General features: G+C 44.0%; 1 protein-coding gene across 1 annotated transcript in view; it reads left to right on the top strand.

Annotated features, from left to right (window-relative positions):
- The first annotated feature begins 4039 nt into the window (after positions 1–4039).
- The window catches only part of LOC126290925 (forkhead box protein L1-like), a 63498-nt gene continuing 46420 nt past the window's right edge, over positions 4040–21117 (top strand). The window contains exon 1 of the mRNA XM_049984957.1: positions 4040–4195. Coding sequence (XP_049840914.1) covers positions 4049–4195 — 147 coding nt within the window. The 5' untranslated portion in view covers positions 4040–4048. The remainder of the gene's footprint in view (positions 4196–21117) is intronic.

The following is a 21117-nucleotide window of genomic DNA, read 5'->3' on the forward strand; positions in this document are numbered from 1 at the left end:
AAACGATTTTATAGAAACCATTCTCTGAAAATATATGGCTTTTGCCTTACTTGTAGCGTTATATGTCAGCTTCTTGGCGAAGTGCCCATCACCTCGCTAATCACCATTTTAATTGTGATGAACACATTTTAGTAAGACCCTACACAAAACTCAAAAAGTTTGCACCGAAAATTAGGGGTCGCTACGAGTTTGCGTTTGGTGCGTATTACACCATATGTTGCTGCGTATGAAATTTAGCTAACATGCTGATTTTTTGTTTAGACTTGGGAGGAGATCTCCATCTGCTTCCGATCTCGAGAAAATGGATCCCATGTAGCGCGCTCACTTCCGATCTCACGCCCGCGAGAATGAAATACTCGCAACATCTCTCATATCTCCTAAACCGCTTGAGACATCGAAACTTAAGTTTGGCAAGTGATAACACACAAGGAGGAAAGTATTTTGCCAATTATTAGACACAAGGAAATTTCTTATCTATGGCGATATATAACTACTTATACTTCAGAATGAGATTTTCACTCTGCAGCGGAGTGTGCGCTGATATGAAACTTCCTGGCAGATTAAAACTGTGTGCCCGACCGAGACTCGAACTCGGGAGGTAGGAGACGGATACTGGCAGAAGTAAAGCTGTGAGTACCAGGCGTGAGTCGTGCTTCGGTGGCTCAGATGGTAGAGCACTTGCCCGCGAGAGGCAAAGGTCCCGAGTTCGAGTCTCGGTCGGGCACACAGTTTTAATCTGCCAGGAAGTTTCATGCTTATACTTCCTTTATTATTTATTTCACTCCAGTGACTGTAATTTTTTAAGATTTATCGACATCTAGCGAAACAAGAGCTTCCTAGTACGAAAATAAACATGAAATTTCTTCTTTTATGTTACTGCAAACCGATATTATGAGGTTTTTCGTAAGCTATTCGTGATTGCCAATTATATGTTTAAAAATGGTTTAGATGGCTCTGAGCACTATGGGACTTAACTTCTGAAGTCATCAGTCCCCTAGAAGTTAGAACTACTTAAACCTAACTAACCTAAGGACATCACACACATCCATACCCTAGGCAAGATTCGAACCTGCGACCGCAGCGGTCGCGCGGTTCCTGACTGTAGCGCCTAGAGCCGCTCGGTCACCTCGGCCGGCTTACATGTTTAATGAGGCCCTCCGTTTCGGAATTTTGTCTCAATACCTGCTGTGAGATGAGTTTGGCAAATTACATTGTGACAAAGGAAGTACAATTAAACCAGACGCCAAGAGAAATGTGGCCTCTACTCATAAATGGTGAAGCTTATTCGAATGAGGAAAGGTTAACAACTCACACAAAAACTGATTGGCAATTCTGTTGGAATTTTGGTGGAATCCCCGTAACCCATCGTATTTTTAACACTGAGCGATTGGAATGGAAACTTACCGAAGGATTTCATTCCTTCTCTTGATCTGAGTAGTGTTCAAATAATGACGAGCGTTCCTTCAGGCGGAATGATAGGTACATGCCAGTTACTGGTTACTCACCAAAAGCTTGCCAAACTGACAATGCGTGATCGCGAAAGAAATAGTTGTTATTGAGAAAAATAAACAATTGATCTATCGCACAACACAATGGTCGGTGTATTGTCAGCAGCGAAGTATAATGCGCGCACAGGAATGCACAAGCTAGCCATGTGTGCCTTGTGAGTTGGAGTTCGAAAAACATTGCCATGAAAGTAGATTTGCCTTTGTTAGCAGTACATTTCAACCAATTAAATATATCCAATCATAACAATCTTTTAGGATATTCCTACTTTCGTAATAATACAGATCATTTTCGTCATTTGTGTAGCCTGTTATATAATTAGTTTATTAATGCTGATAAAGTCCATGAAACAATTGAAATGCTTTTTCTCATCACGATGAACCAATTAAAACATTGTTTTGTCTGCTTTTCGACTGTTTCTAGTTGCAGTGGAAATATGATGTTCACATGCATGTAGTACAGTGTGTTGTATTACATTATTACATACATATCAGAGTAATCACAGTGAGACTTGTATACTTCAGATCTTGGACGCTTTTTACCAGAAGCACAAAGGGATCACACCTGTGGAGATGATTCCTTTCTAAATTTTTGTAACAGATCGTACAGATACTCTAGCATACTAGACAGCGACAAGATGACCTTGTTTTACTTTCCTGCCTTGATTCGTAATCACATGATTTTGTAATTTTCCTTGTTCACTACCCTCTGTCCCTCCTTGCGATCTGAAAACATCGCGGCAAATGGCTCATCAGTTATTGAAGTATGCATTTTTTTTGACAGAAGAAAAACAAAACTATACAGATATAAATAAAAGAAAAGTATAACGTATAAACAAAGAACGCTGGAGCGTTTAAATGGCGAAAAACAAAACACTACCCAAAGGCATAAATCTTAGTACACAGTAAGGCAAAATTTATCATATGGGCAATACTACCACTGCTCACATGCGCCGTGCCGATGTGAGCGTATGGCCGGGCTACTCTTCCGCTCCCCGCCTCAAATTTCCCACGGTGCTAGCGAGGGAAGCGCGACGCCCGGAGAGAGAAACTGTGCCTCAACCACAACGCCGCGCGACCTGGCGCAGGTGCGTGTCGCGTCCCTGTCGCTTCGCGTCGCAATTTGCGCAGTCCCATTTGAAGCTGTGATGTTACAAAAACGCGCGCTGCGCTGCGTCGCGCCACACGCGCTATACGCGTCTCAATTTGCGCCTAGCCTTAGAGAGCCTGTATAGGGAGAGTGTGGCCAACCGGACGATACGGCGGCCATTTTTCTGCCAAACTGCGGGCGGGACTTTTGAATGGCCAGTAGTAGAGTACACACTCACCGAATCAAAAGCACAAGACAATATGGCGAAATCATTCGTTAAATGCCTTTGTTTATAAGAATAATGTGTTATAATAATTTTCACACACCCAATTCACAGGTCTGTTTTCAAATTTAACTATGTATATTGCAAGTTGTTTTATATGTGGTAAAAAGCAAAAATGACTTACTTCGCATAGATAAGAGTACTTGGTTGGTTTCCACAAGGCTCCTGTTTGATTTATGTCAGCCCAGTTGACTGCGACTGCCCAATGCTTTCGTCTTTCTTCATTGCGTGGAAATGCTAACATGCGAAATCCATCTTCGACTCTATTGGAACAACCAAAAGCAGCAAACCTGTCATCGTTTACGAACGTGTGCATAACGAATTACAGACGTCAAAAATAATACTGTACAATTACTAATGTGTTTACTTCAAACATTTAGGCCTACCGACTTCATCACAAAACGCTTCATTATTTCAACTCGTATTTAAGATCGCAAACGCTAATTACGCACTAAAAACGATATACAATTAAATCGAATATGCATGCACAAAGTATAAAAAGTCTCTCAATAATTCAAATACCTTTTAAATCGTTTTCAAAAGTCCTCTGAACGTCAATTTAGCTCAAAATGACGGCGAACATAGGAAGCGCGAGAGGCGTTTGGCACGATTTTTCTGCCAAAGCTAATCAACCAATCACGGACAACTTCACCTATGGCCACTCTCTCTGTATACAGGCTCTCTAATCCACATCCCCACCGAGCGACACCTATCCACAGTCCGTCTATTTCTCCATGCTCGCTACTCTCAGATTCCCGCATGATTTCGGACGTGCTTGTACATCCGCATTGAAGAAGGTGGATCCATTGCCCATCTAGGCGAATCAATTATATGAATGAGTGGTCTCTTCTTTCGGATATGTCCGAAAGAACAGACACCACGCATTCATACAATGAATTTGTGCAAACTGTGATGCGCCCTGTCAAGATACGAAGCTGACATTCTCAAATTGTGAGACAATGTGACGGCGTCTGTTTGCTGCCTCGGCTCCTCAGTGTCTTAAAGAGTCTCCCCCGCCCTCTCCCCTGCCGTAATGCGTGCCTGTCAGCGGACAGGAGTCGTGTGGGCGCAGCACGTGTTGCGGCTCGTTTAAACAGCGGCGCATGCGCATTGGCCGCCCGGCGCGATTCGGCCAGCAACCACGCGGCGCAGAAGGCGGCTCGGGCAGAGATGCTGCGGCTGCCGCTGCCGGCGTGCTGCCCCTCCGCCATGGACTGCGCGCGCGACCACGAGCTGCTGCTGCTGCGCGAGCACCACCGCCGCCTGCACCTGCTGGCCGCGCTCTCCGCCTCGCAGCGCCTCGTCGCCCTCTCGCAGGTACTGTTGCTATGGCAACGCCGGCCTCTCTTCGCGTGTCTTCCACGTTTCGTTATGCTACGGGAACTTTCCATCAGCGCTTTAATCTAAGCGGCCCAACATTTAACGTAGCAACCAGCGCCTTTCGATCTCCACAGGTGAAATGCGTTTTAGGCAAGCCGTGATGCCCGAATTCACGACGACTCGTAATGGATGGAGTCTACATTTGCGTACATATTCAGCAACCCACTGCGAAGTGCAACGCAAAAGTTACTTAGCTTAGTACCCTAGAGTTCCTTCTCATTCCAGTCGAATGTGAGAAAAATAACTATCAAATAAATTTCTCTGTGCCTGCTGCGATTAATGGAATAATTTCTTCACGATCCCTGCCGGAGCAGTACGTAGTCGCCTGAAGAAGCTCTCACATCTTAAAATGAAACTTTTAAAGAGCGAAACGCCAGTTTTGCTGTTGTCGTCTTGAGTTCGACGACTAGTTTGATGCAACTCTCCACCCCTGTCTATCATGTACAAAACTTTGCATAACTTTCACAAACAGTAACATTACCCTTCCTAACCAACCTATCAGACTGACATAAATCACGGTGATCGCGTATGCCTAGTGAAATTTTACAATGAGTAAGGCCATCGTTACGAAAGGAAAATAATACCAGTTACTAGGAGGAAAGTGTACAACATACAACAGACCCTTCTGAAGGATGAATCTATTCTGAACCTAGTCTACATATCGACAATAATTCTGAAGTGGATGGAATTTAGTGAAATCACTCACGAACCACACAGGGGGGAAAAAGGTACCATGTGATAAATACTGATTAGCAAAAAAAGGGTTCAATTAAACGGTCACCAGACCACTAGGGCAATGAATATCTCGAATCTTAAGAAAAGAAATGGCAAAGAAAATTACGCAAATAATCACTGGCATTGCAACAGAAGGTTGTCACACTTTTCCAATATACAACAGAAGAAAATAAATGAATCAGGAAGCACTGCGTTTGCAATTACTAACTCTGAAATACTAAATTTTGAAAGCAAAGTTAAATGAAGTTACGGGTTAAATCAGTGGCCAACTATGACTGAAACTTTGTTACGTAAAAAATTACTTTCAGTAACGTCAGCTTAACGTAACGCAAAATTTGGAAAAAAGCAAGCAATTTACTTTAATTATTGAGAGGTTAAATTGATTCACTTTAAGCAAATGAGGAACTGACTTACTTTTAAAATGAAATAATACCAAGCCAGCGGAAGTCCCTCGCTTAGCTAAATACGGAATAAATGAAATCGCACACTCTAAATTTGTGGCTTATCTTTATTAGTTTTGCCAGTGAAATTTTACGTAACTTTAAGTGACTAAAGTTAATACTCAAAATTGCAAATTAGTTAAGCCTCTGTTATGCAATATAAGAATGAAAGTTATTGGGGTAGCAAAATTGAAACAGAAACTAGTCATTTGTAAACAAATAACAGTGGCAGTAGATAGTTAATCAATGTTCATATTTTTACAACACTCGGTGATTGCCTGGAAAGGAAAGGGACACTGCTTGGTAATAATGTCTGAGGACAGTGACACACAAGTGCACTGCAGGTTATTAGCCAAAAAAGTTAGTTATTTAACTTTGTGAAAGAAATGCTACTGGGTACTGCCTGTGCAGTACTAGTTACACGTCGTCAGTTGTTTTACGATGTTGCAGCTGTGCGGCCGACGAAGAATGTAGCCGACGACAATGAGGTGCTGCCGTCTTTAGCTGATGGTTGCGAACCACGAGTCGTTTCTATAGCGGAGGATAGTTATGGGACAGGCAGTAGGTATGGCTGCAGCCTCCTCCACCTGCCCACTCCCACCGTGCGCTCACTGACCACGGGTTAACCAAGTGAGCGCGCCTACACTGGCGCCATCATAGCTGCTCACCGCGTCTGCCGGAGCGACCAACAGACACTCCCGCACTCTTTCACGACTCAAGCTGCTCTGCTTCCTCTCTTTTCGCAACGCGACAGAGACTCTCCATACGCTAAGATGAGCGACGGCACGGCTACTGCCCTTTCGTCGTTGCTGTCGTTACATTTAAATAAAGTTCACTAGGCTATTACCGAGCAACTTACAATATTTGCATTACAATTACAATCAGTTATATACATTGACAAGTAAATACACAATTGTATCCATTACGTTTTATAGTTTCTGCCATAAAGCTTACAGATTAAGAATATATAAAATGACCTAGTAGATAACGTCGGAAGTTCCATGCGGCTTTTCGCGGATGATGCTGTAGTATACAGAGAAGTTGCAGCATTAAAAAATTGTAGCGAAATGTAGGGAGATCTGCGGCGGATAGGCACTTGGTGCAGGGAGTGGCAACTGACCCTTGACATAGACAAATGTAATGTATTGCGAATACATAGAAAGTAGGATCCTTTATTGTATGATGGCGGAACAAACACTGGTAGCAGTTACTTCTCTAAAATATCTGGGAGTATGCGTGCGGAACGATTTAAAGTGGAATGATCATATAAAATTAATTGTTGGTAAGGGGAGTACCAGGTTGAGATTCATTGGGAGAGTCCTTAGAAAATGTAGTCCATCAACAAAGGAGGTGGCTTACAAAACTCTCGTTCAACCTATACTTGAGTATTGCTCATCAGTGTGGGATCCGTACCAGATCGGGTTGACGGAGGAGATAGAGAAGATCTGAAGAAGAGCGGCGCGTTTCGTCACAGTGTTATTTGGTAACCGTGATAGCGTTAAGGAGATGTTTAGCAAACTCAAGTGGCAGACTCTGCAAGAGAGGCGCTCTGCATCGCGGTGTAGCTTCCTCGCCAGGTTTCGAGAGGGGGCGTTTCTGGATGAGGTATCGAATATATTGCTTCTCCCTTCTTATACCTCCCGAGGAGATCACGAATGCAAAATTAGAGAGATTCGAGTGCGCACGGAGGCTTTCAGACAGTCGTTCTTCCCGCGAACCATACGCGATTGGAACAGAAAAGGGAGGTAATGGCAGTGGCACGTAAAGTGCCCTCCGCCACACACCGTTGGGTGGCTTGCGGAGTATAAATGTAGATGTAGACGTAGAATTACCAGTATATTGTCCGCCTGCTTAGCTGGGTGGTAACGTGCTCGCCTCCCATGCAAGCGGGCCAAGGTTCTGTTCGCGGCTGGGTTACAGATTTTCTCCGCTCAGGCACTGGGTGTTGTGTTGTCCTCATCATCATTTCATCCTCATCACCGGCGCGCAATTCGTCCAAAGTGGTGTCGAATGAAATCAGACTTGCATTTGGCAGCCGAACTTCTCCGAATAGGGACCTCCTGGCCAATGACGTCATACGCTCATTCCATTTACCAGTATATTACAGTTTATCAGCAGATATTAAACGGCGGAAAATTTGTAATGGTGTAGAAGGTATTTTATCTGCATTTCGGCGTTACAAAGCCACGCCCACTTGAACTAGCTAACTGCAAACAAGTCTTGGTCGCCTTCTACAAATTTCGCCTTCTTCCTCTCTCTCCCCTATTGGCTTTTCAACACACACAATTCCCTCCATTAGAAAACTGGCGATTTCTGATGTCTCGTGATGTGTCTTATCAACGGATGCCTTCTCTTAGGCAAGTTGTGCAATAATTTTTTTTTCGCAGATTATATTTAGTACCTGTTCAGCTGTTGCCTGATCTACCCATCTAATCTTTTCCCACGAAAACGGAGGTATTCTGCTTCCATTGAAAACGCTGCACTTACAACAAAACACCAAGGTACCTGATAGTAACAATTGATAGAATATCTTGCGGAGACCACCTGACAGAAACATCCCTGAAGCTAAAAAAAGGAAGTGTGGTGGAACCTGGGGAATGTCGACAATTACCCTTCGTTCTTCTTTCCAGTGTCTTCTCAAACGCTGAATATTGTACCCCAGTTTCGCAAACAGCTCACATGCACAAAAAAATATCTAAATAACACTTGCTGATGACTGCTGCTGCTGTCAAAACAAATTCTACGCAGTGGCTACAACCTCAACTAGAAGCGTATTGATTCTCTCTTATTGGAAATCTGTGGTAAGATCCTATGGAACCAAATTTCTAAGGTCATTGGTCCGTAGGCTTGCACACTACTTAATCTAACTTAAACTAACTTACGCTAAGGACAACACACATACTCATGCCCGAGCGAGGACTCGAACCTTCGACGGGAGGAGCCACGCGAACCGTGAAAGTCGCCCTAGACCGCTCGGCTACCCCGCGTGGCTTTCTCTCTTACTTTTTGAAGTGACTGACAGTAATATGACGGCACTTAGCGCGTCTGTGGCCTAATTTTGACTGAAGGGATGAAAGTGTACCAAGTGATTTCTAGCCGTAACACTGCCTGGCCGTCTGAGAAATAAGATCTCTTGGTAACCTTGTGAAGATTTTATTCGTTTGCGCCACTGCAATATATGCTTTTACACTTTTTGATTTTTGAAATTTGTTGGCTATTCTTTATTATCACTTATTTGTGTAAACATTTTACCAGCAATTTTAAGCAAGGACTTTTATATGGCTTTATTGTATTGTTTATCATGTTTCTTTGCGCTAGTATTTGGTAACCTAATAGCTATGGCAACCGATGACCTACATACGCCATCTGCAATGGGTTACGTATACTATGCCTAGCCAGGAGCATGACCGACTGCGCCTCGTACATTTTTGCTGTGCAATGCATCTATGTAGGCCTGATCCCGTTTTAGTGGATATGCAAGGCTCTGCACATCTGACTAATCTAACCCGCTGCTTATTTATACAGATATACGTACCTTTTGTGAGATTAAGCTCGTTATTTGCTTCTGAATACTTTTGACTATTCTCGAGATAAGTATTTTATAGGACATCGAACGAGACCTTTTTAAAAAATTTGACAAGGGCAACTGCCTGCTGTGGCTTTCATGTGTTTTAAGCGCAATTTCTCGCTCATTTAAAATCTAAACCAGTAAGTTTATTTTTTCGAATTCTGACCACGGCGGTTTCCAGCTGGAAATTTTGTATGCGCGGCATCCTATGTGCTTAACACCATATTTTGCCGGTGAGTTTTTTTCCTGCTTGTCCAATTATGCTAAATTGACGTCGTGCCATTTACGTGAAAGATTGTACTTTCTCTCGTAGGCCAATCTGTAGTTGCCTTGTATAAGGAGAAACGCGTCATTGGAGGACAAATAAAATGAAAGATTCAGTTTTGTTCTTTTACATTCATAGAACAGTAAATGTTCTCTCGAACGAGTGCAACACCATCGTTCATAACAGATACCTACCAATCCATCAAGATATTAATGATACCAATGATAACAGAGCCTCCCTAGGCGACAACCAACAAAAACAGCAGGAATCGTTATGGAAGATAAAATCAACCATACCAACGCGTGGACTCGAGAATGCACTGGACAACAAAATAATCATATACCGCGCATCACCGAAAAACCACCTGATTAGTGCTAAACAAAATAGAAACCAACATGGCTGATGTGTATATCCTTTTACAGAAATTGAGTACGCTGCCCTCTGCACTTCGTGATTGCGGAGGACCACAAATCGTCACACACCACAGGAGAATGTCGCATAACATAATACGATGGTAGACCAAAAGACTTCCTGCTGCATAGCATAAATACTGCACATATGCATTTTACTCTACATTCTGTATAAATAATAATTAGGTCCGACTGGGCCCTATCGCATCGCACAAAGCTATTATGTTTCAGTCTTCGGAGCTTCCTAATAACTCATTTTTTCTCCTAGGGTCCTTCGTATTTCTTCAGTCCCTTCGTCCCTGGTCAGGTGGTGACTGCATTCTCTGGCAGTACTTCCCATTTGTGAACTTCTCAGTTAAATATGTCACATTAACTTATAAAAGCCTTATCTAGATAACTTTGAGCTACTGTATCCAGAGTATGGTTTTGAGTTGTTTTGTACTTCGAACTTTTGTGAGTGAATCCCATTGCTGGGAGTCTATGGATGTCACCATAAATTTCAGTTTTCTTTGTCTGAAAAGGCGAGAGATTCAATAGCTTTTTGGTTGTTTTTTGTGCATTGTAGCGTGTGCCCATCTACTATTCTTTCAGAGCCGAGTATACACTCCTGGAAATTGAAATAAGAACACCGTGAATTCATTGTCTCAGGAAGGGGAAACTTTATTGACACATTCCTGGGGTCAGATACATCACATGATCACACTGACAGAACCACAGGCACATGTACACAGGCAACAGAGCATGCACAATGTCGGCACTAGTACAGTGTATATCCACCTTTCGCAGCAATGCAGGCTGCTATTCTCCCATGGAGACGATCGTAGAGATGCCGGATGTAGTCCTGTGGAACGGCTTGCCATGCCATTTCCACCTGGTGCCTCAGTTGGACCAGCGTTCGTCCTGGACGTGCAGACCGCGTGAGACGACGCCTCATCCAGTCCAAACATGCTCAATGGGGGACAGATCCGGAGATCTTGCTGGCCAGGGTAGTTGACTTACACCTTCTAGAGCACGTTGGGTGGCACGGGATACATGCGGACGTGCATTGTCCTGTTGGAACAGCAAGTTCCCTTGCCGGTCTAGGAATGGTAGAACGATGGGTTCGATGACGGTTTGGATGTACCGTGCACTATTCAGTGTCCCCTCGACGATCACCAGAGGTGTACGGCCAGTGTAGGAGATTGCTCCCCACACCATGATGCCGGGTGTTGGCCATGTGTGCCTCGGTCGTATGCAGTCCTGATTGTGGCGCTCACCTGCACGGCGCCAAACACGCATACGACCATCATTGGCACCAAGGCAGAAGCGACTCTCATCGCTGAAGACGACACGTCTCCATTCGTCCCTCCATTCACGCCTGTCGCGACACCACTGGAGGCGGGCTGCACGATGTTGGGGCGTGAGCGGAAGACGGCCTAACGGTGTGCGGGACCGTAGCCCAGCTTCATGGAGACGGTTGCGAATGGTCCTCGCCGATACCCCAGGAGCAACAGTGTCCCTAATTTGCTGGGAAGTGGCGGTGCGGTCCCCTACGGCACTGCGTAGGATCCTACGGTCTTGGCGTGCATCCGTGCGTCGCTGCGGTCCGGTCCCAGGTCGACGGGCACGTGCACCTTCCGCCGACCACTGGCGACAACATCGATGTACTGTGGAGACCTCACGCCCCACGTGTTGAGCAATTCGGCGGTACGTCCACCCGGCCTCCCGCATGCCCACTATACGCCCTCGCTCAAAGTCCGTCAACTGCACATACGGTTCACGTCCACGCTGTCGCGGAATGCTACCAGTGTTAAAGACTGCGATGGAGCTCCGTATGCCACGGCAAACTGGCTGACACTGACGGTGGCGGTGCACAAATGCTGCGCAGCTAGCGCCATTCGACGGTCAACACCGCGGTTCCTGGTGTGTCCGCTGTGCCGTGCGTGTGATCATTGCTTGTACAGCCATTTCCAGGAGTGTATTTCTTAGAATTTTTAGTTCTTCTTTTACGGTATCTTTTGGATCACTTTTATTGTCGACTGTAACCGTTTCGTTAGCGTACAAAACATCGTGCTTGTTAACTGTGTTATGGTGCATGATTTTCGTTTGTGTGGGTAAGATCTACAAAGATTTTGCATCCGTATTTTCCTTGTCATTTTTCTCTCTCTGCAGGTTCAAGGATTTCGCCGAAATACCTGAAGTATCCCTCTTATTGGAAATTTGTGTTAAGTTTTTGAATAGAATGTTACGATGATTTTCTGGAAGGATATTTGGTGACCAACTCTTTCATCGCATTCCTTGACAGTTTCTGTTTAATTGCCGTCGTCTCTTCGTTTCCCGGATCATCTGCAAAAATTAGCCAAGAAACTTGGATGCCATTCTTAAATCTTCCAAGTCGTATCAGTTTCCAATGGCTTTGGTTTTTAAATTCTTCTTCCGACTCTCCTATGTTTTTGTCCAAAACCAAATTTTGACACATTAATACATATGTTAATGCGTCAAAATGCCATACAATAATTAAAATCAATAGACGCTCAGTCTTCTGTTGCCTTCTGTTGCACTACATTTCAAAAGCTTCTATTGTCTTCTTACGTCTTCCGTTTGTCGTCCACGTTTCACTTCCAGACAAATGCTTTAAGATAAGACTCCCTAACACTTAAATTTGTTTTAGAGGTGAAAATAGTTATTTATCTGAAAGAGCTTTATTTGCTGTTACCAGTCTGCAATTTACACCCTCTTTACTTCTGTAGTCGTCAAATAGTTTGCTCCTGGAACAGCAAAAGTCATCAACTGCCTTTAGTGCCTCATTTCGTAATATAATTCCCTCATCGTCACCTAATTTAATTTAATTTCATCCATTAGTCTTGTTTTACTTTTGTTGATGTCCATCTTATAAACTATTTTCATGACACTGTGCATTCAGCTGGTCTTCCAACTACTTTGCCGTCCGTCTCTCCCTGAATCACCATGCAATCGGTAAGCCCTAAAGTTATTTTTATGCCTAAACTGCAATTTCTTTTCCAAATTTCTGTTTGCTTTCCACTAGTTTGCTCAAAGCACACATAGGATAACGTGGGAGCTGGGCTACAACCCCGTCTCACTCCCTCCTCCATGCCTCCCTCCCTTTTATGTTCTTCTGCACCCTGGTTTCTGTAAAAATTGGGAATAACCTTTCACTCGCTGTACTTCATCCCTGCTGTCACCAGTATTTCTAAGAACATATTCCAATCAACATCTGAATACTTCTTTCCTCCAGTCGTTGGGCTCTTTTTATTCAACACACAGAACATGTTGCTGTACATAATCTACCAGCTAAAACAGCAAACTTACGCGGAACTGCCTTTGAGAAATATGTAAGTAAATCAACTTCAAAGGTAAAAACTTGTTTAGGTCTACAGTCTTATAGGAAGTGAGCAGTAGTGAGGAGTATTGCTGAGGGGGAGTGTTTTGGAAAGGATTTGGTTAGAAAAGATGAATAGGAGCTTGCCGAACAAACCTTTTGGAAAAGGAGGAATGGGTGGATGGGAGGGGGGGGGGGGGGGGGGGAAGAGAATGTTCTGCTCAAGCTGAGGTGATACAAGATGCGAGTGGTGCAAGGTAGGCGGATACGGTAGATGAGGCGGAGTGTTTGGCGTTCAAGGATTCTGAGGGAATGATAAACTTTTGGTGGAGCGCAAATACAGGTGTCATCGGCAAAACAGAGAACTGGTGGTATTGTGGATATGTAGATGTGGAGTATTGTGCACGCGGTCCCAGTATCGTGCTCTCTTGTGTGACTGGAAGGTTTAGTGACCTATCAAGCTCGCTCCGTGAGCATCGGGCATTATTAACAGGTGACTGAGCTCGAAATGAACAGAATGGTCACTCACCAGGAAATGGGTTTGTCATTTAGTGGCATTTCGCTTCGTGCTACCCATGTTACTACGGGAATTGTGTGTGCGTAAAGCCTATGGACAAAAGAGGAGACGATGGACCATGAAATATTAGTGCCAGCACAGAATGATTGCCTTCTTGTCGGCCTATATGTTCGTCCTTCACATTTCTTTCTTTCCCTCTAGCCTATGCAAATACAAACCAATTTATTCATCCAGAGAGCTGTGGATTAGTGAGATGCTGCTATTTGATATGTAACGACGTAAATGACGTTTTTGTCGTTTGTGTTGTCCATGTTCTTTGCTTGTACATGTTGTTTTAAAGAAAGTGTCACGTATTCCTATGGGAGGCAGTACTGGCCAAAACTAGAAGAAAATTCCTATAATTATATGTCCGGGAAACAATAAATGTTGAGGCTACTTTATTTCTGACGAGTACTTTGTTCTGTTCGGTGCTGTAGGCCATCCTGCTGTTGCAGTCCACTCGACGATGAATTACCGGCGTTGTAGAATTTCACCTTTTCAGAAGGACAACGGCTGTGGTTTATGCGTATCACGCTTCATGGGCGGTCCCTTGGTCACGGAGGTCCGGCAGCGTGGCCTCCCGTTAAGCGGACCCGAGTCCTTTGGATCTCTTGCTAAGCGGACATTCAAAGGCCCTGATGTATGGCCACATTATCAACAATGTGCAGACATTACAGGAACATGTGAAGTATGCATGTGACGTAACCGGAATGGAGCCAGGCATATCTGAAGGAATTCGTGATTCACTGCAAAGAACGGCTGAATGCTGTTTCGTTATGCGTGGAAACATATGCAGCATTCCCTATAGTGTCTGCTTCTACTAACAGACAGATGGGAATTTAAGGACACATTGGCCAATTTCTCAGCAGGCAATGGTTTCCGAACATATAATTAATCAACGAAAAAATGGTGCTATCGAAACACAAACTAGGCCAATATTTTACTGTTTAAAAGACTTATTGAAAAGTGGGATACCAGTTGTTTTATTCTATCTTCCTCAGAACCTTCAAAAATTTTCCCAATAATGTTGGCATGCGAACGTATCCGCGCCCTTTTTAACGTGCAGCTCACCTCTCACCCCCACAAGATCCTCGAAATGTAGCTCGCTCACCGCCGCTAGTCCATCACTGTAAGTCGCTCATATCCATCCACTCCCACTTGCCCATTCTCACACACTCATTCAGCCCATTTTATTGTCATTATCTCTTTGTGTGTCTCTAACTGTCACTGTCTTCTGCGTCACAGCCACAGACTCCTTCGTCCTGTCCTACTACAACTATATTCCATTATCTCACTATCTCCTTCTTGCTCTAACTGTCACTACCTCATTCACTCCTTCCCACTTCTGCTGTCTCTTCTCAAAGACTGTGCCTCATTATCACTGCCTCTCACCCACTTCCACTTTCTCCTTCTCTTTAGTCCTCTCCCACTGGCGCAGTCTTCTTCGCTCTTTTCCTAGCACTATTCTGTCACTGTCACTGTCGCTCTTTCTACACCACTGCGTCCTCTCTCAGCATAAAAAAGCACGAATATGTTCGCATCTCAAAATTTTCGGTAACATTTTTAAAGACGCTGAGAAAGGTATACTGAGGCAGCTGGTCTCCCTTCTTCAGTCAGAGTCTTCTAAACATTGAATTCCCAGGACCCTTCTGAGCATAACCGAGACATTTTACAGCATATTTCCGCTTTCTACCTCACATTTTAAACTACATTTTCTCCTCATATCGGATTTACGTGCAGAAGTAGGCTAACTTTAAGCCTCAGTGTTTCTGAAACGGATAAAGACCTCAAGAAACTTTTCAAGGCTGTTCGACATCGAGAACTTAGTAAAGTACTGTAAAAGTACAAAATTGTTAAGGCTTTCATGGCCACTTGTTGACAAACTGCCTGTTGGCTTCTGTCTCGGGTTATTCGGCGGACGTTCATCTAATGATTTTACTGACGTTTCGCCAACACGAGTGGCTGGTATTGTCAAAGCTTCACCCTCCATTGCCGGTGGTGAACTGGAGCCAAGCTCGCGGCCGCAGACTATATGTACCTGGCGCGGAGAAGCCCTCGGACGTTGGCGCGCTAGGTACATATAGTCTGCGGCCGCGAGCTCGGCTCCAGTTCACCACCGGCAATGGAGGGTGAAGCTTTGACAATACCAGCTACTCGTGTTGGCGAAACGTCAGTAAAATCATTAGATGAACGTCGGCCGAAGAACCCGAGACAGAAGCCAACAGGCAGTTTATCGTAAAAGTTACACCTATTTTCTGCGACTCGATCTTGATATCCCAAAAAAGTGTTTCTGGGGTGTTTCTCGATAAAGGTTAAAGATTTTTGACAACAGAAAGGTGGCACTTCTTGATTAATGTCTAGAGATAGATAACATAACGTTAAAATGTGAGCAGTTTGCTACATGTACTTGTTATTTAGAGTTCGCCTCACATCAGAATTTACATGTGTATTTTTTGCGTAATGTAACCACTGTATGTTGGAAACGGATAAGGATATCAATAAAATTTTCAAAGCTTTTCGAGATCGCGTTCTTAGGAATATATTGTAAAGCCACGTTGGAATCAGCGGCTCGGTTTTGGTACGAAAAAATGGTGAAAATCGCTTTTTCGGGACTTTCTAGGAAACCGCCCAAGAGCTAATATAGAGTTTTGAAAACGGGAAACTGACATTTCTAGATAAACACCTACAGAGTATAAGGCTGCCATTTGAGTAATTTGCTGCAGTTATTTATTACTTAGATTTCGACTCATACCGGAGTTTATGTGCGTATTTTACATGTAGAACGTCCGTATCTAGGAAACGGTTAGAGATATCAAGAAAATTTCCGAACTTCTTCGAGGCGGGGATCTTAGCAATACATCGTAAAAATTTCAGGTATCTGCTGTGCGTAGTCGTCTTGGAATCCGCAGCTCGGTTTTCGTACCGCAAAATAGAAAAGAAAACCCTTTTTCAGTGGTTTCTTAAAAAACCGCCCGTAAACTAACGTTACAGTGCAACGCAGGCCGTGACAAAGAACCAACCTATTTGCCTAAGCAGAAGGAAATGCGTAATATTCATACTTTGACTCTTTACTGTAGGATGGCGACACTAACACGATTCTTCTGTTGAGCGTAGAAATGTTTCCTAGCCCAAGGGCTATCCAGAACGCTACATCCTACCTTTCTATCACCTGCAGAAACCGAGGTATTAGCCCGGGAAGAATGTCCTTTTTATTCGCTTCGTTTTGGATCATATTACGTAGCATGCTGTCGCTTGCGTACCGATAGAAACTTTTCATCTAATTTTGGCCTGTACTACATCCTGTAGGAATTTGTGAAATTTTGTAGATCATTAGCCTTAATAAAAATGAAGTCGTAAATTAAAAGGCAGGCTAATAATAATGGCGTGTGACGAGTGTTTCCCGTCGGGCAGACCGTTCGCCTTGTGCAAGTCTTTCGATTTGACGCCACTTCGGCGACCTGCGCGTCGATGGGGATGAAATGATGATGATTAGGACAACACAACAACCAGTCCCTGAGGGGAGAAAACCGCCGACCCAGCCGGGAATCGAATCCGGGCACCTAAGATTGACAGTCTGTCGAGCTGACCACTCAGCTACCGGGGACGGACAAAGGCAGGCTTATACGCAGGTATTATAGAAACAAAAGTGTACATGACATTCTACTGCCTTCACCTTCGTGTAACGTGATGTTTCGAGTTTCGCGGCCGAAATTAAAAGTCACAAGAGCTTCCTAATTGATTGTATAAGAGAAAAAAATTAACAAAAGTGCAGATGATAAATATCACGTTTTTAGTCGGAATGATTTTGGTTCGACGCCGAGGAGGTGCGTCAATGTACGTCCACTTTGCTGACCCAGCGCTGCATCGACGCAATGGATGAGAACTTGTCTGCTGTGGCCTCATCTGGTAGCACACACATCATTGCTTCGGCGTCTATTGCCCACAAACCACAAATGGCCGAGGCGGCAATTATACGAGAAAGCCCTCGTGGGTTTGTCAGCTGGCAAAAATAGTATCTGCAGACTAATCCCGCTTCAACATCTATTACGTCAACGTGATTGACGTAACTGGTGTTATACCTTACCGTGGTGACTGCAAACGGCAGCCAGCATTGTTGAGTGTCTCAGTGGGCAATCACCAAGTGCGTTTGTTTGAAGCACCACCAAATACAACTCACGATCCCGAATTCTACATACTCGATGCAATGACATCTAATAGACTCTAATCACAAGAAACCTTCACAGTATGCTGGATGTTAGTGTCAGATATTTTCTACAGTCTTATAAATTATAGTCACTTGTATATTACCCCGTCGCTATATGGGCGTATATCCAACGATGACTGGGTTAGACTGGAGTGGGTTGGGACAGGTTGAATTTGGTTGGGTCGGGTTGGGTTGGCTTGGCTTAAACTGGATTGGGTTGCGTTTTGATTGGTCTTCATTCAGTCCTTTTTCTGTCACTTATAATTTCTTTCAGCTCCGGCAACGATCTGTATTTGTAAAAATTTCAAAGTTGCATCCTCATTCGGTCCACGTTAACCTATAGGTTAACTGGATGGGTAAGGCAGTTCAAAAGATCGGACAATACACCCTTCTTTATAACCTCACTACGTAAGTCAGCGTGGCGTACAGGTCAAGCTTTTTTTTTCTCCTAATCTGTGGTACAAAATCTAATTTCAGTCGCACGTGACTTATTGGTGCTGCAACTTCGTCATTCGTCGGAGTATGTTCTATGTTCTTTATGGGATACTTTCCACAGAAACCAACTACTAATGATTGTGAAGTACAATGCCTAGCCCCTTCAAAGGCTGACAGAAATTCTTTTGTAATAGAGTAAGCACATTTTAGCTCGATAAGTACTTTGCTATTACGAAGGTCATAAATTGAAATGTAATTACACAAGGTATCGGCATTATCTAAAATTCAAAATGCGGAGAATTGTTTGGAAATAGGTATTCGAATAAAGGAAAAGTGTCTGACTTGAAAATATATACAAAAAACTAAAACGCGCGTTGTTTATGGTGTTTATAGTACAAAACCTATACATGGAATGAAAGAGGATGGTAGTAAAGCTAGCTTCTTTTCTTCTGGTTTTAGGGTATTATGAAATACATTAACGGAAAATGATGATCATTGCAGTTATCTGAAAAAACGAATTGATGTGAATAGGCGTCTACCAGACAAATGCTTAAAACTGTTTTGTGTTCTAGTGCTTTTCACCATAGTGAATGCTTAGATCAAACTAGACGTTTGATTTGTGTGTAGACCATTAGGTACGTTGGGGGTTCGCTTTTTTGTTTCATTTATTGCTACTACCGCTTCCCATGCGTACAGTACAGTCCGTCTCTTCTGTTTGGCCTACGTCGATTGTCCTTTCGCTGTGGAGAGAGGACACAATCTTCGTTCATATCTCGAGCAGTAGACCGAAACAATTAAAATGTTCTTAAAAAGTGGCAAAGATCTTCATTACCAAAGCTGAAGCTTTATTTCCCTCTATGATGTGTACTTTCTTGATTACATGCCTACAGTAGTACATCAGATAAGCTTTCCGATCAAGAAACAAAACACGATTCCGAATGTTGTTTAGCCTCGTACCAAATTCTTAGTGTGCCGACACATGTAGCAACGTTCTTTACTCCTACGTAGCATTTTCTGTAACGATCTTTCTTGTATCAGAGCTTCGAATTGCAAGACTCCAAACAAATATGGAAATGAAAGCCACGTCTGAACTGTGATTAACGATCCGTGATAGCCGATTAAGGGCTATGAATGAGGCTTGCTTCACGGCTGTGCTACACTGAACGACTCGTGTATTCCGTCTGGTATCTGATGCAAGTCAATTAAACTAGACGTTTGATTTGTGTGTAGACCATTAGGTACGTTGGGGGTTCGCTTTTTTGTTTCATTTATTGCTACTACCGCTTCCCATGCGTACAGTACAGTCCGATTAAAGGTAATCCTCTTCGCAAACGCAAACTACTGAGAGTTTAGTTTGAATGTTGCTCCCAGGAGGAAATAGATTTTATGTTTCACTCTACAATGAATGTCACAGTGCCACTGTTTTCTTTTGTCTCTAATCTTCAGTCTTGATTGAGTCGCACATTCATGCGCAATTTGAATTTCGTAATATTTAGCATACTGAGCACGTAATTGCTTTGTCGTGTGACTATAGATCAGAATATTACTACAAACACTTCCCGGTAATTTCCAAGGAACGGCGCACATCGAAATCGCGGTCTCACTACGAGCGATATACACTCATGTCCAAAATTAAAGCAAGAAACCGCTATTTCCCCGTCCTGTGTCTAATTCACGATATAATAGGACAAATTGTAAGCAGATGTCCGTACGATCGTGTTCTGCACGGAAGATAGCGTTTCGGTCAACGAACAACCACGCCAACGATGACGTCATGGCACCTATCAAACGGGGTGGTGTTTGCGGGGACTCCAAAACCACAATCGCTCTGTACACAGCAATAGACGGTGCTGTATGGCACAGTGAAGACGCCTACCAGATTCTCTGCGGTGAAAAGACGTAGGAAGAATGCGAGCAGGACAGTTGCGAAGCGATGTGGCGCGATGGCTTGTTTTTCGGATGTGGCGACAGTTCATAGAGACCGGAACTGTATCCCGAAGATCAGAGCAGGGCAGACCACGTGTGATATCAGAAAGAGAGGACCGTTACTTGGCTGTAACGAAACGACGGTACCGCCTTAGATTGCACGGCAACTGGCATCTGACCTCGAAGCACCTACTGGACGTGTTGTATCGAGGCAAACGGTGTACAGAAGGCTTCGGCAGAGCGGCCTTTATTGCCGGAGATCTGCTGTATGTGTACCTCTGACGCGTCCACAGAAGGGAACGTCTGGAATGGAACCATCGACACGCCACCTGGAAGGTCGAACAGTGCGCCAATGGTCTTCCACAGATGAGTCCTGATTTGGTCTGGAGAGTGGTTCTCGACGTATTCGCATCTGGAGGGAACGTGGAACACGATTTCGGGACCCAAACATTGTGGAAAGAGACCGATATCGAGGAGGGTTCCTAAAAGTGTGACCAGAGATTATGTTGAGCACTCCAACACCATTTCATGAACTTATACGGTTGAATCAGCAAGGTTTAACTACTGTCAGGTATTGTGGCGAGATCTGGGGGCCTCATGTGAGATTTTTGGGAGGTACTGTGGGCCCAGACTTCGTACTGATGGACGATAATGCTCGACCTCAAAGAGCGAGGGTGATTGATATTTTCTTGGAAGCGGAAGAATTTGCACGAATGGCGTGACCTGCTCGCTCTCCCGATTTGAATCCTATAGAGCAAGCGTGGTATGCACTAGGGACATGGGTTGCATCACGTTGTCATACTCCAACCACTCTCCAAGACTTGAGAACAGCTCTGCAGGAAGGGTGGGCGGTATTGCCTCAGCATGAGATTGATGGCATCATTTACAGCAGACCCAGTCGTCGTCAGGGCTGTACTGATGCCAGATTGGTTCAAATGGCTCTGAGCACTATGGGACTTAACATCTGTGGTCATCAGTCCCCTAGAACTTAGAACTACTTA

This window comes from Schistocerca gregaria, chromosome 1 (genome assembly GCF_023897955.1).
Source record: "Schistocerca gregaria isolate iqSchGreg1 chromosome 1, iqSchGreg1.2, whole genome shotgun sequence".
Lineage (NCBI taxonomy): Eukaryota > Metazoa > Arthropoda > Insecta > Orthoptera > Acrididae > Schistocerca > Schistocerca gregaria.